Raw genomic sequence first — 16,500 nt, 5'->3', positions numbered from 1 at the left:
GACTACTATCTTTGGATGAACTCTTTGCTTTCAGTTTAAGTGACGTGTGCTATGTCCACCATCCAAATTTTCCAGTAAAACAGGACCATGCTTGGTCATATTCTCTTTGGTATTTTAAGCACTGCAGCCAACAGGAGATAATATACTACAAGAGAGTCAGTGTCTGTGCAGCTGAAACAGGACTTTCTCACTGAAAGCATAGAGCTTAGTACAGCTGGTTTTACTTCAGGATCTCAATGAGCTTGTCATTGGAGGTGGTGTTTTGCTTTAGCCTTAGATGCATCTGTGTCATTTTAATTCATTTTTAGTCTGAGAACATATGCATAAAGGTAATCTTAAGATATGGCAATAAAAATCACTCTGTACAAATCAATCTTTCCTGTAGGAAAGACTTTTCCACTGGAAGGAGGTGAACAGAGTACTGTAATGATGCTCTCTCAGCTGGATGGCTGAGTGTCTTGTTTCTGGCTGCAGCCTGAAAGGTATTAGAGGAAAAGCAGGTGTGTCTGGATAGGTCAGAGCTTCAGCTTCACAGACAAAGGAAGTAACTAACTGCTTTAGGAATGCTGCCCTGCCACCTCTGCTTTTGGAGCTGCAGCACTGCTAGGAATGAGAATAGATCTAACAGACGTGCAGTCTAAACAATAAAGCTTTTATATCAAAGGAGTCAAGCAGAACTGGACCTCTCCAGGATACCTCAAAAATTCCTGTTTCAATGCAGTGGACTCGTCTCTTATGCCATATTCTGTGTCAATGAATGTCTTGAAACAAAACAAAACAAACAAATTTTAAAACCCCACACATTCAGACAGAAAATATTTTTTATTGATCAACTTCTGGTTCCAGACCTGTACTCCTCACCCATATTCCTGATCTCACATGATCAATTCCACATGGTTTCAGGATATCCTATTAATCATCTTTTATTTGACTTTATTCCAATGTTACACAACAGGAAGGATGTTTGACAGGACTATTCAGTGAAATAAAAGCCAAATATTTGATAATCAGTACAGTGTGTAATATTATCCCAAACAATTGCATACAAATACTGTTATAATGAGGAAAAATATTTCCATTATTTCCATTAAACTGTTTCCTTCTAGACCAGAGTTCCAGAAGACAGTTTTAAATAGCCATCAAACCAAAGACATGTACCACCTCAGACAAACAGGAAAATTATCTCCAAGGCAAGCACAAATGCAAACACAGAAAGCAGTTGTTAGACATACTTAAAGAACATGGTCTGTCATGGTGAGATCATCAGAATGGCATGAGAAAATCAAGACAGGAAATTGCAAAGAATAATGCATCAAAGCTGAGAAAACTTCCTCCTTCTTCATTTCTCAAAAATTATTGCTTATGGTTTAAAAATGAAGGTTACAAACAAGAAAATCTGAAATACTTGTTCTGTAGGTACACAAAGTACTATGAAAGTACTCAGAGCATGTTTTGTATAAAATACTACTTTAAATGGGAAATGTGGACCTGATTTTCTAAATGATTTAAGACATCTTTTTTTAAAAATACTGGAAAATAAGGAATCATAATCTGAATTTGTCATATTAGAGTAGGCTCAACTTGCTAAATTCTTCACTTATGAGAATAATCTCATAGGAATTAGAAACTACAATCATGAGAGATGACCAGTTAGACAAGATTTCCAAGTTGCATCAAAATACAATGTTGAGAAGATACTGAAGACCTTGAAAACATGTTGTTAAATTCAAAGCAATGACTGCACACTCTTCATCCTAGAAAAAAACAGAAGAGGAAAGATTGTTGTGAGCTTATTTTCTCCAAAGTGTGAAAAAGTTCATTGCATTCATACATAGTGTAAAATAACAAATCTAACCATTTGTCAGCAGCTTATGTACTTGACTGTAATAGTTCAAACAGTGTTTATATGAACAAATAAACAAAACCAGGACACTTTATTCTGAATGGTATTTTCTGACAAGGGAAAAGCCAAAGACTGCCTTAAAGCAAGGATGGTAGCACCTTCTCAACCATAGAGCTTTTGTAAGGCTACATCTTTTCCCCATCTTTGAACAAGGCTTTTTCAGACCATCTCTATTTTCTCTGAAATTCTAGGTATCTCCCACTCTTCTAGGTAGGCTCTGAAAGGTATCCTTAAAGGATGAGAATTTTTAAGGGCTCAGGGTCTACCAAATTATAACTCCATGGGCTGCATTATTTACTGATTTTTCTATAGCTAGGACAGGTGTTTTGTAAAGGACTGTGGCAATAAGAATAACTGAGCAGATGTCTAATCAGTGAGAGCACAGAGGGATCTGATCTGCATGCAAACATCAGTGAGAAAGCAGGGGACAGGTACTAATAATGTGAATATCTTGCACAGCACATCTGAGATTGTTTCAGGGCCCTTGAAGGTTGTGTTGTTCTTTCTCACTTCCACCAGTTGCCTCCCTTTATCTTCACTTTGGCAGCACAGCAGCTACCTCTGATTCCAGACTAAACTGCTAAGAGAGAAAGCAGGAGAAGAAAGAGCACAGAAGCAAGGAATGTCTTTAGTGGGAGAGTTAACCTGATATTCCTTCTAGCTATATACAAAATTCATTCAGATATTCCTTCTGTGCCTGTAGCAAGGCCAGAGATATGGTTTCAAGATTAAAAACTCCATCCATTCCCACAGATGTTTTAAACTTTACTTTAGATGGATACCTGTGTGTCATGGCCTTTGCTGGGTTTCCATCACTGTGTGACTGACCATGAAAACCTGAGGGGAAAAGTTCAAATATAGGTTTCCATTTTGTTTGCATTATGATTCACATATTTATTCTCAGAGTAACTGATATGGGTTACTGTTTCATACAAAACATAAGTTTCTTATTTTATAGGTGAAATAATGTCTCAAAATGCTTGGCTTTATTAAATAGAATCCAGAAAAGTGGTCAAAGGAAATAGAAAATTTAAAAAGAACACAAAGTTTTGCCTCCAAGTCAATGCTATTAAATGCAAATTTAAAAAAGAAACTACCACATTATTTTCCCATCTCCATTCTTTGTAGAGTAAACAAGACCAAGCCATTGTAATTCCCAAAGCACCACTACTTATAGAAAAATGCAGTCCATTGTAGAATAATAAATTCTACATGCTAGAAAGCTTTTCTTGAAGCCTGGGTAAAGAGCAGCCTTCGTGATGGTTAGACTGACTTTTTTATATGTTGTTATGTTTAGATGTTTTTATGACTGGAATCTTGTTTTTTAATAACATCATGAGTTTTCTGGACATTCTGACAGTGCTTGGTATCCTTAATAGTAACACTTAACATGAACATTCCTATTTTACAAAGATGGACACAGTATTTATTTTCACTATTTCACTGTGCCATTACAAGATTATTTGTCATTTGCTTTGACTTTGTATAAATCATATGGTCAGGCTTCCAAATCTAAAGCTGTAGTTAATTGACAGGTGTTTTTAGAGAATAGGGAAAATCTGTCACAGGACTTACTATATTTGCAGTGAACGAGAAGGGGCTGTTTGGTTGGTTGGTTTGTTGGTTGGTTGGTTGGTTGGTTGGTTGGTTGGTTGTGTGAATTTGGGGAAGTGTTTTTGGCAATGCTCAGATTGAGGCTTCTCTCAGCATGATTCCTTTTAGACTTTTTAGTTCTAAATTAGCCAATTCGCTGCTGTACTGCTCACCATAAACCCCACAGCCTTAGTTTACTCTGAACTCACTGACTTCTACAATAGCTTGCTTTCAGGGCTTGGAGATTTTAGAATATTCTGACTCCACAGTGTATCTGAGTGTGCCTCAGATCATAGTAATAACATATCCAGAAGCAAATTTCTGCTAGCTAGGAAGTGGAGAGAAATCCTGCTGTCCCATTTGCAGAGGGGAAGAAGTGACAACAGGGCTGTGCTGCAGCCACTGCAATGGCAGCAGTGTGTGCCTCTTGCCAAGGTGTGTTTTTAACTAATCACCTCATGTACTGACAGCAAGGTAAATAAATATAGGTGTGCCACACAGAACCTGGCACAGGGTGGGAAATTCACCCAGGAAGCAGAGGCAGCAGCCAGCCACACAAGTTGCCCTAGCAGAGCTAATTAAAGTAGCTCATGAGGTAGATGAATCCACTGTCTATAAAGGAATTCAGTCAGGTGAATCCCACCTCAGTTTCCCAGTGAAAACACACTTCACCTGAAATGTTCTCTTCCACAGAATCAAGACCCAATGCTGCTTTTGTCAACATGCCTACTTACCACAGTAGGTATCGCAGATCTGCAGTGGAACTGAATAATCTACATCTGTTCTCCAGCCCTTTTAAAAGAAAGAATTGAGGCTTATTCCCCCTTTCAGCAGAACTGTTACTAAGCACTTGTGTTGACAAAATGAGATTGCTTTATTAGTTTACTCAAGTGACTGCATTTTAAATCTGTTTTTAAATAAACACATGGAGATTGCTGGTCTAGTGTATATTAGTGAGTTGCAATCACTTTTAGGTCTCTAAATGATGGAGTTAATAATAATTTTTTTGTTATTGTTGTCTGACAGACAATATCTTATTTGCAAAATAAATAATTATGCAGGAAATTATCAGTCTCCCCACTGAGAATTTTCATTTCTCAATCAGGAAAGCACTATTACTCTCATTACTCAAAGACTCTTGCCAATCTCATTTTCATCTTGCCTCTTTCTTCCCAGCAGCAGAAAGTGAAGCTGAGAAGGGCCTTCCAGGGCAGCTACTGGAGCCTCAGAGCTCCACTCTCACTTTCATTTCTCTCAGCGTCTCAGAAAACTAACTCCAGAGAGGAATAAACCTATAAGCTTCATGCTCATTTTCTATGAATAAAGTTTCTTAATAAACTTCACCTATGGAAATAGTGTGCAGAAATGTCAGAAATAATTTGCTCAGTTCTACTTTCCTGAGTGCCGTGCATTTGCTGTGATGTTTACTGTATGCCTTACCTTTTCTAGTCAATGTCAATTTTTGAAAATTCATCTATTATTTACTTGAATCTTTTGGTAGCTTGGAACTTTTTTTTTTTTTATGAAGGAACATGTAAAGACAGAATTAGCAATATCCTGATGATATCCTTTTATCTGCCACTGACAAAGGAGCAAGATCATGGAGAGCAACTTCTCAGTTAATTAATGTCACCTCAAAGAGAGGTGGTGGCAGCATACCAAGCTATAAATAATGCTCTTTGCCAAATCAATTTGCAGAATAAAGAGATTTAGCTGGGAGGAGAAAGCAGTGAGAGTACCTGCTGGTTTGCTTGGCTTTTCAATGATTTGTTTATTAGGTTTTTTGCACAGAGTACGTGGCAAAAGCAAGACACATACCTGAATGCAAATTGTTGACCCACACATTTCCCTTGACACAGTGATTGAAACAGAATCTCCCTAATGAATAAAAAAAAAAAGAAGAAGAAGTTGAAAATCACTATTTTTCATTCCCTGGAACAATGAAAACATACTGTGTCTCTGGAGCTCTTTGCTTTGGCTTCCAATAATGCTATGGGTTCTACTATGTTAGAAAATTAATGGAAGGTTATTTATTTTCAGAGGTAACCCCAAATCTCAAGGACCATCAGCAGCTGGTGTAGTTTTGACAAGCACATTGTGGCAGCACAGAAAGAGGACTAATGTTACTGCATTTTATGGAGATCATAAAAAGGACAGTCACCCCCACTGTTTGATTCTTCCCACCATCTTAATTTCTTTTCCCTGGTGTATGAGCTGAAGGAATGACCCTGTCTTTACAGTTCTTCTGGACTTCCCATCCCATTGTATGCAGAGAACAAGCTGAGCCTCAGGGTAAAATTGTCCTAAATGACTGGCTTGACATTTAATATTTGATTGATTATGGTTTGTCCTCAAAATAATGTTTATTATTCCACCAATAGCTATGAATCCCACACTACTCTCCTCAGCGTGGCAAACTCCTAAAGTAATCTGGGGGAAATTAGGTGAATATAATTTTTTTCAAGAATGACTGAAGATGAATCAGTAGTTTGGGGATGAACATTGGTTGCTGGGAACACAGAGTTAGGTCTTGATGAGAACTTTATCTATACTGCTCATGGTGTTGGGATAGGAGTTTATGTAACTTATGTGAGGTCCCATTCTGTCACAGCAGAGGATATAACAGCCTTCTACCACAGGGAAGAAAACAGCATTTTTAAAGGCATCAGTGCCTACATGAAACAAACACTTCAATATCTAGCTGTGATTTATTGCTGCTCCACCATTATCCCTTTCACTTAGCAATCCACACAGGGAACCTTTAAAACCAGAAAGTATAAACTCCACAGATTTCATGTGAAATAGACCAGTTTAAGGGAAGTGCTACTGAAAGTTCCCTGAGTGTTGACAACTATTCTATGGTACAGATCTCCATCTCTGCCAGTAATGCAGCATTTTCCAGAGAGTTTTTCCCATTAGGACAGGCTCTTGATATTACCACCAATGCCTGCCCACTGTGGTCTGAGTTAATTAGGATAGCTGCTTTTTCCCAGGCATTTCCCCATGATTATTCAGCTCTGGGATCTCCTAGAGAAGCAAGTTATGCATGTCCTCAGACTAAGCTGAGTTGGAAAATTCTGCTTTTAACAGCTATGCTGTTACATTCAGCATCAGAGATGCAATAATGATCAAAACCAATTCATTAGAAAATAAATTCAGCATTCAGTATCCAGCCCATTATGTTTAAGAAATCCTTGTTCATAACTGCCTGGCCATCAGCAAAGCTCTAGTATGTGCACCCTTCTCACTCGAAGAATCACAAGTACCTGAAAAAGGCACAGTTGCATTGTGTCCCTGCAGAGTGGCAAATAAATGCAGCTGGAATATACCTTAAAGGGAGGACAGATGTAGCAGCTATGCATCTCCCTACAGCAGAGTGAAGTCAACAGGCAAGTCAGGAGTAACAATTCAAATCACAACATCTAGATTTCTCAAAATTCATCATATGCCATCTCATGTACCTGGTCAGGGAAGCAGACAGCAGGAGCACATATTTAGCAGTGGACATGAGACTACTGAGGAGCTGGCTGCTGAACCAGATGGATGTCTTTTAACATGGTGGTCCTAGTAGCTACCAGAATCTATCCTGCTAATATTCTTCTGTTTGAAAAATAATGCTCTGGCCATTCTTGTGTTCTTTGACCTCACTTTCCAGATGTGTCTCTCAGTAGATCACACTTTGGGTCAAAAAGGTAACTAATAGGCAGGTTTAAAGGGCAAACCAGAGTGCTGCTCTGAAAATGTGTAGACTAAGTTGCAAGAGAGGAATGAGGCTCTCATGGCTAGCTGCTGCCAGAAACTGAAATCTCACCCTCCCATAATCACACTTTGTCCCCACTTTGTTGGAAGAAGCAGTTGTTTAGGCACACAATCAGCTGGCTTAAAAGCATAATTTGGCTGAAAATTAACCCTTTTTGCATGTTGAGTTTGTACTGGCAGCTGTAACATTTAGAGTTCATCAAGGATTGATGCCTCAAGTCTTACATTTCATGATGTGTGATTTGTCAGGTCAGCTATATCAGTGACCCATATATGAAATATTAACAGTAACATTTGCTATATACGTAACACAAATACCACAATACAAAAACGACATTAAAATAATATTAAGGTTCCACTCAATAGTCACATCCTTTGATGTGACTCATTTGACTTCACAATCTTTATTTATTTCTTGTTTCAGTGTGAGATCAGATTTAGAACTACACGCTTTTAAAATGTTCCAGTAATTGTTCCAATATGTTCATGGTTTATTAATGAATTCAAGCTGCAGAACAATATATGGAATAACAAATGAATGAAGTTAGGTATGTTTAAAAGTCTTACAATGTTTAAGAAATAATATATACAAACCACAGAGACTGACTGGTGCATCCCAAGAGATTCACATGAAGCCATCTGCGTCCTGTTACACACAAGCACTGAGAACTGTGCCTTGGTTTGGGATGTGAAGAAAATTTGTATTTGTTCTGCAACTGCAACAGTCCTCATTTTCCAGGCTGATATTAGGGAAAAATACTTACTTTTAGATATACAAGGACCATACATTATATTCTAAAATTTATACCTAAAATAAAAAGCTTTTGTATTTTTAACTGCTATCAAATGATATGCAAGTAATTATTTTGATTTCTACAAGTTACTTTTTATACTGATGAACACTAGATCTACTGAGGATATATAGAAGTAATAAGCTGTCAAATCTCTTTGACTTAGTTTATAATTTACAGTGTTGTGAACACTTCTCACATAAAAGAGACAGCTCATATCTAGTGATTTAAATTTTTCCACAATATAATGTTATGCAATTTTAAAAATATGTATATACCTGGAAATTCTCCATGTGCAAATGGACACTTAATCCAGGATCCTCGTTTGGTTGTAAACTGAAAGCAGAGAAATCTGTTAGGAAAAACAAATTTTCCATTTCAATCTGTGACAAAATATTCAACTAGTGGTGATCAGGGCATTCCAGAAAGTTGCAGAAGATTAATTCACAACCCTTGACTTAAATTAGATTCCCTAACTCTTCAGGTATTTATAATCATGCATATTGTACAGAAATACCTGGTTCCACTGACTTTAAAGTAATCTAAAAGAAAACAATAATACACCTGTATTAGCCTTATTTGGCTTTTTTTTTCTATAGTAAGAGATTCTACATTAAATGTAATGTATTGATCATTTACATTTCAAACATTTACTATGAAAAACTTTATATGTTAAATTCAGCACTTCAGAGTTCTTCAGAATTTGCACTGACCAAAAACAGTTTTTCCTGCTTTTCTTAAACAGAAAAAAGAAAGGGAACAATCTGACCTGTGTCCTATCTATTACTGCTGTTGCACTTCAAAACAATCACCATCTAATCTAATCTAATCTAATCTAATCTAATCTAATCTAATCTAATCTAATCTAATCTAATCTTTTCCTTCATTGTCAGTTTCCATTCATCAGAGATATGAAACAAAATATTGATCATAAAGAACATCAGTAGCTCATTTATTTTAGAGACAGAAGGGCAGTTAATAGGTGTTTTACAAAGAAATTCCTGTACCTTCATGCAGAGTCTTGGGTGAGTGTCCACACGAGAATATTTAACCTGCTGGAAGACAGAGCACTCAGCATTAGGTAGTTTTATTAACTAGTTTCACAAAATCTACTACTGAAAATTATCATGGTGTGATTACTGAGAAAGAAGCTGGCTTGTTTACTTCATAAGCATCCCACGGAGTTAATCCCATTAAATGGTTACAAACAACTGCTGCTTTGGATTACTGAATAGTTTGCTTCTTTTTATCTGCAACATGTAGCCTTTTTTATGGTCAGCCTGGCCCATTTGAGCAAAATTAATTGATTCAGTGGTGGCTTGGACAAAATGTTGATTACACAAGTCATCTTGTATCAACCCCTTATCTGCCGCTCATGAACAACTGGGCAGAACACTTAAACATACATCCAAAAGTATTCTACCACCAGTTGAGAAATCTTTCCATTTTCCATACTCATATTTCAGAACAGTGAAACATAGGCTTAAGTTTAGAAATCATTTAAGCAATCCAAAAAATGTTGTTTTCTTGATTAACAACTGTTTACCCACCAAGGGCTTCACCACGAAAAGCCTTGTCTTATATAAACAATTGCCACATATATAAGTGATCCTACCTAAATAAACCCAGTTACTCAAGTGACTGAGCACAGTACACAGCTAAACACTTCCTTCCTGTAACTTCTTTTGAGAACATAACAACAGTGTCCCAGGAGATAGTTCTGTAGGAGTCTACTTGAGCCTGGAGACAGCGTTGTCATCGACAGAGAAAGCCCCAGCCTTAGTAAAGAGGAGGGATGCAGCTTTTGTACCTAAGTCAGTACATGTGCATAGTGCTAGAGTGTGGCACCTTGTGTGGATTTACAGGGACAGCTGGCCCCATCTGAGGAATCTGCTGTAGTTTCCAGCATACTACAGCAATGGTTTTCAGGGTTTCAGTACAATAAATGGACCAAATTCAAGATCAAACTTGTTAGAATTAATGAGGAAAAAAAAGAGAATTCATTTAATCCATTAATGTTGATTATCCTTGTGGGTACCTTCCAGCTCAGGATACTCTATGGTTCTATGATTAACATTAATGTTCAATCATTAAATGTAACCAGCAAATATAGAAAAACCCTCATACTCTCTAGTAAATTTGGATTCTGGTAACAGATACAACCATTACCAGCCAGACCCCACTTTAGTCTTATTTTCTTTTTTTTTGTTTTTCTCCCCTGCAAGCAATGAATTGTATTTGTTGCCAGCAGATGAATAATCCCACAGGGATCAGTCACATCTAGAATAAAATTAATCTGGTTTCCAAGATCAAAGCTTTGTTGGAACTCATAAATGATGAATCTGAACAATCACTAAAGGCTTGGCCAGGAGTTCCTAATCACAAAAGCATTTGATAGTCTTGAGTCAGCCCTACCCTCTCCCCAAACATGTCATCAGAATAATAATATTAATCCAAAGGTTTCATAATTACTATCTTGTGTTTTATTTTATTTGCCTTTTCAATTGTTACTTTAAGATTACTGCTTTCTCTCCACAATCAGGCAAGCCTGAAACTTACTTTCCATGATGAAACGAATTCTAATGAACCTCCAAACCAGAGCATTCAGTATCAACAGATTTCAGATTGAACTGTTAAGCCATTCAAGACATATGCATTTGAAAACCCTTCTCAACCTGGAAGAACTAAGGGACACAATATTTCAGTACCCACCATTTCAAGACATTGGACTAGGCTGAGGAAGGCACTTCAGAAAGATCTTCATTACAAAACAAATGTGCCCTACCAAAGAACTGTTATGTCTCGAGAAATATTTAAAGGTATTTATCTTCATCTGATTTATATTTTTGGTGTCTAAATGTTAAATATCTAAATCTGATCTAATCACAATAGACTATTGTGACAGTAAAAAGAAGGCGGTACCATCAGACAGAAATCTCTCCAACCTATTATGCCTATCTACAGATGAGAAGGGTTGTCCCCTCAATGTGTCTGTCTCCCTTACTTTAAAGGGAATCTGACATGAACTATAAATAAAAAGCAGATCCTATTTACCCCAAAGAATTTAGCAAACATTACAAGCTGCCCAGTCATCTCCACTTCTTATTTCTTTATAACGAGTCAGTGACTATTTTGAATAAATCATGTGATTAATGTGCAAGAAAAGACTATGACTGTGACTAGTTTTAAGTATCAGAGAAGAAGAGAGGAATTTGCAACTACACTTATTCCAAAGTCTAGCTCTTCACATTATGCCTTTGGTGATGCCTTTCAATCTTACAGTTTTACAGAATTAATCCACACAGCTCTTACTTTCTCAGGAGAATTTTTGAAAGAGTTCTCAATATCTTCACAATGGTCATTTGACCTGGTGAACCTGCACAGGTTAACCGTGGCAAGGACAGGACAGGCTGGCTCCCAAGCAAGGGTTTGTGTCGATGGGTTATAAACAATATTGTCCCACAGCACCTGTGTATCTGTGCACAAAGAGAGAGGAAAAACATTATTCCAAACATCCAGACAGGAATCAACACAATTAATGAGTCTGGTACCTCTACACGTGCATTAAATCAAAGTCTTGGACAACACAATAAAACACTTTTTAGGCCATGCTTTTTTCTATTTGCCTGGTAAAAGATTTCCTTTCATATGTGTGTAAATAAGACAATTTCTTTTTCTGTTTTTCTGTTTCTTTCGGAGCTATCATCTCAAACCAAATTCTGACACTGCTAGAATATTTGTGTGAATAATTTCCTGTTAAGGATGGAACTCATATATCGTTAACTGTCCTTTTTCAACTCCTTGCTCCCTCCTTTAAGTTGGATATTGGACATCTTCAAATGTCTCCTTGAAGTCCTCTTCTCACACCACTTCTAAGCTGACCTTTTATTCCTTCTGGACAGTTTGCATGTCACTTAAGAAAATGTGGGAAATGACTAGAAAGTTACTGTTTATGTTGGCATAAACTTGGTGAGCTATTTGGTCTGAAAGTAAGTTATTTCATCTTCCCACAGTTAAACAAACCAATAAGATTATTTCCTTGAAGTTTTGCAATACATGATTTTCATTGCAGATTAATTTAAATTGTGACATACTAATGGAGCTGCTGAAAGTCACTCCTATAAAGAGTAATCATGCAGTACTTGCCATTTTCAAAGGGGCAGAGTTGTATTCTCCGTGCATCTGGAAGTGCCAGCCAACCCTACAACCAAACAGTGGACATCAGTTAGAGGTTGTCAGACACACATGTTTTTAGCATTTTGGGTAGAATGTGACAGGAATTTTTCCCACCAAAGATAAGGATGCCATGTTTCTTAGAAAGCTTTGGAAGTAAATTTTTAAAATAAGCTTTGCACTATTTTTTCATTTTGTTGTTCATCATTAGGGGCATTGAACTAAGGTGATCCCTTCTAACACTATACTCCTACTATTTCTAAGTCACATATTTGGTCCATTTGCATTTAGAAAGTCTTCCAGTTTGATTTTCATTGAGTTTCTTATAGTGTCATTATTTTCTAGGGGAATCAAAACATGCAATAATTATAACATAAGATCTCCTGGCCTCTACAATGCTGAAGAATCCATCCTTAAAATCTGAAGACTAACATTTAACTCAGTATTCAAGTATATGTGCATGGCTGCTGCTATGCCCTAGTTACTAAGATTCGTGTGCAAATGTTTCTGTTATTTGGAGTTCCCATCTGTTTGCTCAGCAATCTTATTGCAGAATTTTCTGTGTACACACTGAGAGGAATAAAATTTTTCTAGTGACCTCATATTTTCAGAGAGGAATTAAAAAATTCCCTAGGCTTGGACAAGACTTTGTGGTTCAGCTTCAGGTATGTGATTTTAGGTCCCATAATGTACATATCTAGGTGTGACTAAAGTGCCTAAATTACTATCACAGCAGCCTTATGAAGTGCAGCCAGTGGAATCTACAGTGCAGTCCAGCACATCCCAAAAGGGCCATCTACCTTATCAGTTGAGCAACTGACTGCATTAATTAGATCTCCATTGACTTTAAGAGTTTGGACACCTAATTCAAATGTAGATATCTATACTTGGATATCTGCATTTAGGTATCTTAATCTGCAACATAAATCCAATCCCAAAATTCAGTGAGAAAACTATGTTCACATATTATTTTTCTATGTTTTCAAGATAATTTTTAATTTGTTTGAGACCTTTTAATCCTTGTATGAAGGACATTCCAAAATCTCAATTCTCAGGTTATGAGAAAAATCTGTTACTAACCTGAATAGTCATGGAATTAAGTTTATCCCCCTTCATTCTCACTGCAAGAATGACTTCTCTCTAAAAGATATCTTATTTTTCCTATAAATGACCCTTCTGGTCTGTATTTACACAGCAAGCATATTTTCTCTTTGCATGTGTTATATGAGGCTAATGGAAACATGGCCTTTGAATCTTCTTTGTAAAACAGTCTCCTCATTCCCCAAACACTGCAAATGTTTAATGTACATCTTCCTTTTGAATTATTCTTTCTTGAATATGGATACAATAATTGCTTACAGTATTTCAAAGTAGGCATTGCCCATATTTTCCTGTTAGCTTGGAATAATCTAAATCACTAGACTTGTTCATTTTTACATCATGGAAGCAAGCTAGTTAATAACCCTGTAATCAACTATTTCACCCAGATCTTTTTTCTTCCACTGTTATTTCAATATGGGGACTCTCATTGTACATCAAGAATTCTTTGTATTAGAGCAAGTGCATGAACTTGTACTTTGTACTTCACCCATCATCATCCTTCAATTATGTCACATACAAAAATCTCTGGTCTCTTCCAATCACCCTCATCCTCCTGCATTTTGATTGCACATCCCAACTCTGTTCCAGCGAATCCCATTACACATTTTTACATGTTGTGCCCATGTCATTGATGAAAACATTTATATGAGAATGACTCTAAGTGTTGTCCTTAAATCACCTCCCTACCAGCACAGGCCCATTCAAGAGCAGTTGCTGCAGCCAGGTCTTACCTACTACTCAAATCTTGTTCTCATTCTCAGTTTCCTCAATTCCTCTTTTAGTTTCTCATGCAATACTATATCAAATGCTGCTGACATTCAGTCAGATTAAGTCTTCTGTCTTTTCATGCTTTATAAAAAATCAGTCAAAATAATATTACACATTCAATAAATGATTGTAAATATTATCCCATTTTCTTCTGATTGCTGTGTTTTAATTAGCATTTCCTAAAAAGTCTCTTCCTTACATTTACAAAATCCTATATTCAAAAATAGCCTCAGTCAAAAACTTGGTCTAGACCTCTTTTCTTCAGGTTTTTCCTCCTTTCTTAGAACAGTGCCTGATAAAATTTCTTTAATCAGAAACACAAATATATACCAAATTCCAGACTGTATTACCTCAATGCAAAGACAAGGGAGTAGCTGAGAATACTTCAGAGAAACGGACTTAAAAGATTCCTTTCCTTTTATCTGAAATGGAAAAGAGGGTCATAACTCCAGGACAGTAAATGACTTTTAATAAAGCTAAAGGATAGATATAGATAGATTATATAGATAGATATAGATATTATAGATATAGATATATATAGGTATATATATAGATTATATATAGATATATATAAGATATAGATAGATATAGATTATATAGTAGATAGATAGATAGATAGATAGATAGATAGATAGATAGATAGATAGATAGATAGATAGAGACAGAGAGACAGACTCACCACAGCAAATGCCCCAACATCTTCACAGGTAAACCATTTGTGGCACAGGCGAACGTAATAATCCTGATCTCGGGGAAAGTTGGATACATTCACTGTTACAATTTTCCTTGCCCTGTCTAAATTATAATCTAACTTTCCAGCTGAAAAAAAAGTAAAATCAAGCATGAAGTTATTACATCTGTATCTGTTTCTTTATAGCTTTATTATATCTATTTTGTCTATTTATAAAACGTACAGAATATATTTCACAACTTGATGGAGCTGAAACTCAACATCTATAGATTCTTACCTAGAATATTTGAAACTATTATTACTTTTATACCCTGATAGTACTCATGTTCTTTTTTATGAGATATAATTTTCATTCAACATTATTTAGCTTAGCACTTGTAATATTGAGAGGCCAAGACACCTACCAATTTTACCTCAACCTTAGTACTGGGGATCTTATGTAGTTTATGTACAAATACTTGAAAGATACACACTATACTCCTATAAGGGCTGATTATCCCAAGATTGTAATTTTCTTACATAGAGAATATGCGCAACTATGATAGACAAATGCAATATGTGGAAGGAATATTTTTATACATATATTCACAGGTATGCCAAAAGCAGTATAGCAGTTTTGCAAATTAATTTCAATCTATTTATGAGGTCTGTCAATAGACAGAACATAAAACCAGCAATCCAAAGTGGATTAAAAGAATACAAATCTACTTCCAAAAGTTTAGAAATCAAATAGACTATCAAAACCTTTACCTCCCATGTAGCATTTCCAATAGAAATGTATTTCCAGAACATTAGCATGTACCATTTCAATAGAAATACATAGAAATACATTTCCAGAACATTGCCTATCAACTACATGGTAATTATAAGTAGTGGTAGTTGGAAATAATAATTTTTTTTTTCCCTGCTCATTTAAGTATGACAACATAGCATTGTATAGGTCACTGGAAATACCTCACAGCTCTAAGTTGCATAGAAGATCAGCTCACCTGAACAAGCTGGAATATATTTTCCCACATCACTGTTTCTGCAATCTGCAAAGTAGAAGGCAGAGTTTGTCTCAGTGCTGCTTTATTCATATAACTGTGTAAACAAACTGCCAACTTATCCAATAGATTCCCAACAGGAAACCTCTCTCATCCCTCTTTTTAAAGGATTAATACATTCATTTTAAGATAAACAGCAAAAAAGGTAAGTACTCTTCCCACACACAGAGATCATATCACAATATGCCCTAAGGATCTATCTCCCCAATCTGGAGCTCCTACTGGGAAACCTCAGCAGCAGTTAAGGCTGCAGTTGAGATATAGCACCACACTTCTTTACCCAGAACCTAACACTAATTTGAGTAATAATATTAATTTTGGTTATTTTTCCTCAAACAACTCCCTTTGTTTACCAGGCTCATTTCTCTGTTATGAATAATTCTGTGTTTTTGCTGTTCTGACTCCAGCCTTGAAAGAAACACCCTCTGTAGCTCCTAGAGAGCTTACCAGAATTAGAAGCCAGGCAACGCTTTCAGAACATCTGATATTTTTATATCTAAAACTTAACTCTTAAGAACATTAAAACAACTTTTCACGTGTTACTTTCACTTCTCCTTGCATAACACAGTATTGGAGAAGCACTTTAATTTGCCCACATTTTCACCAAGAAAGAGTTCCTATTTTCATTTGTTCACTCACCCTGGTAATGTGTCTTAATACTGGGCTTCATAAAAC

At 36.3% G+C, this 16,500-nt stretch overlaps 1 protein-coding gene across 1 annotated transcript in view; it reads right to left on the bottom strand.

Moving 5' to 3' along the window:
• Window positions 1–844: 844 nt before the first annotated feature.
• The window catches only part of IL17REL (interleukin 17 receptor E like), a 42,495-nt gene continuing 26,839 nt past the window's right edge, over window positions 845–16,500 (bottom strand). Inside the window, exons 6-17 of the mRNA XM_056515935.1 lie at window positions 15,769–15,813; window positions 14,768–14,907; window positions 14,439–14,510; window positions 12,193–12,247; window positions 11,359–11,522; window positions 9,054–9,101; window positions 8,325–8,382; window positions 7,850–7,995; window positions 5,315–5,374; window positions 4,231–4,288; window positions 2,686–2,740; window positions 845–1,754 (exon numbers count right to left, since the gene is read on the bottom strand). Coding sequence (XP_056371910.1) covers window positions 1,727–1,754; window positions 2,686–2,740; window positions 4,231–4,288; window positions 5,315–5,374; window positions 7,850–7,995; window positions 8,325–8,382; window positions 9,054–9,101; window positions 11,359–11,522; window positions 12,193–12,247; window positions 14,439–14,510; window positions 14,768–14,907; window positions 15,769–15,813 — 929 coding nt within the window. The 3' untranslated portion in view covers window positions 845–1,726. The remainder of the gene's footprint in view (window positions 1,755–2,685; window positions 2,741–4,230; window positions 4,289–5,314; window positions 5,375–7,849; window positions 7,996–8,324; window positions 8,383–9,053; window positions 9,102–11,358; window positions 11,523–12,192; window positions 12,248–14,438; window positions 14,511–14,767; window positions 14,908–15,768; window positions 15,814–16,500) is intronic.

This window comes from Oenanthe melanoleuca, chromosome 1A, assembly GCF_029582105.1.
Source record: "Oenanthe melanoleuca isolate GR-GAL-2019-014 chromosome 1A, OMel1.0, whole genome shotgun sequence".
Classification (NCBI taxonomy): Eukaryota; Metazoa; Chordata; class Aves; order Passeriformes; family Muscicapidae; genus Oenanthe; species Oenanthe melanoleuca.
The sequence above is the reverse complement of the archived record's forward strand: the minus strand, read 5'-3'. Positions and strand labels throughout refer to the sequence as shown.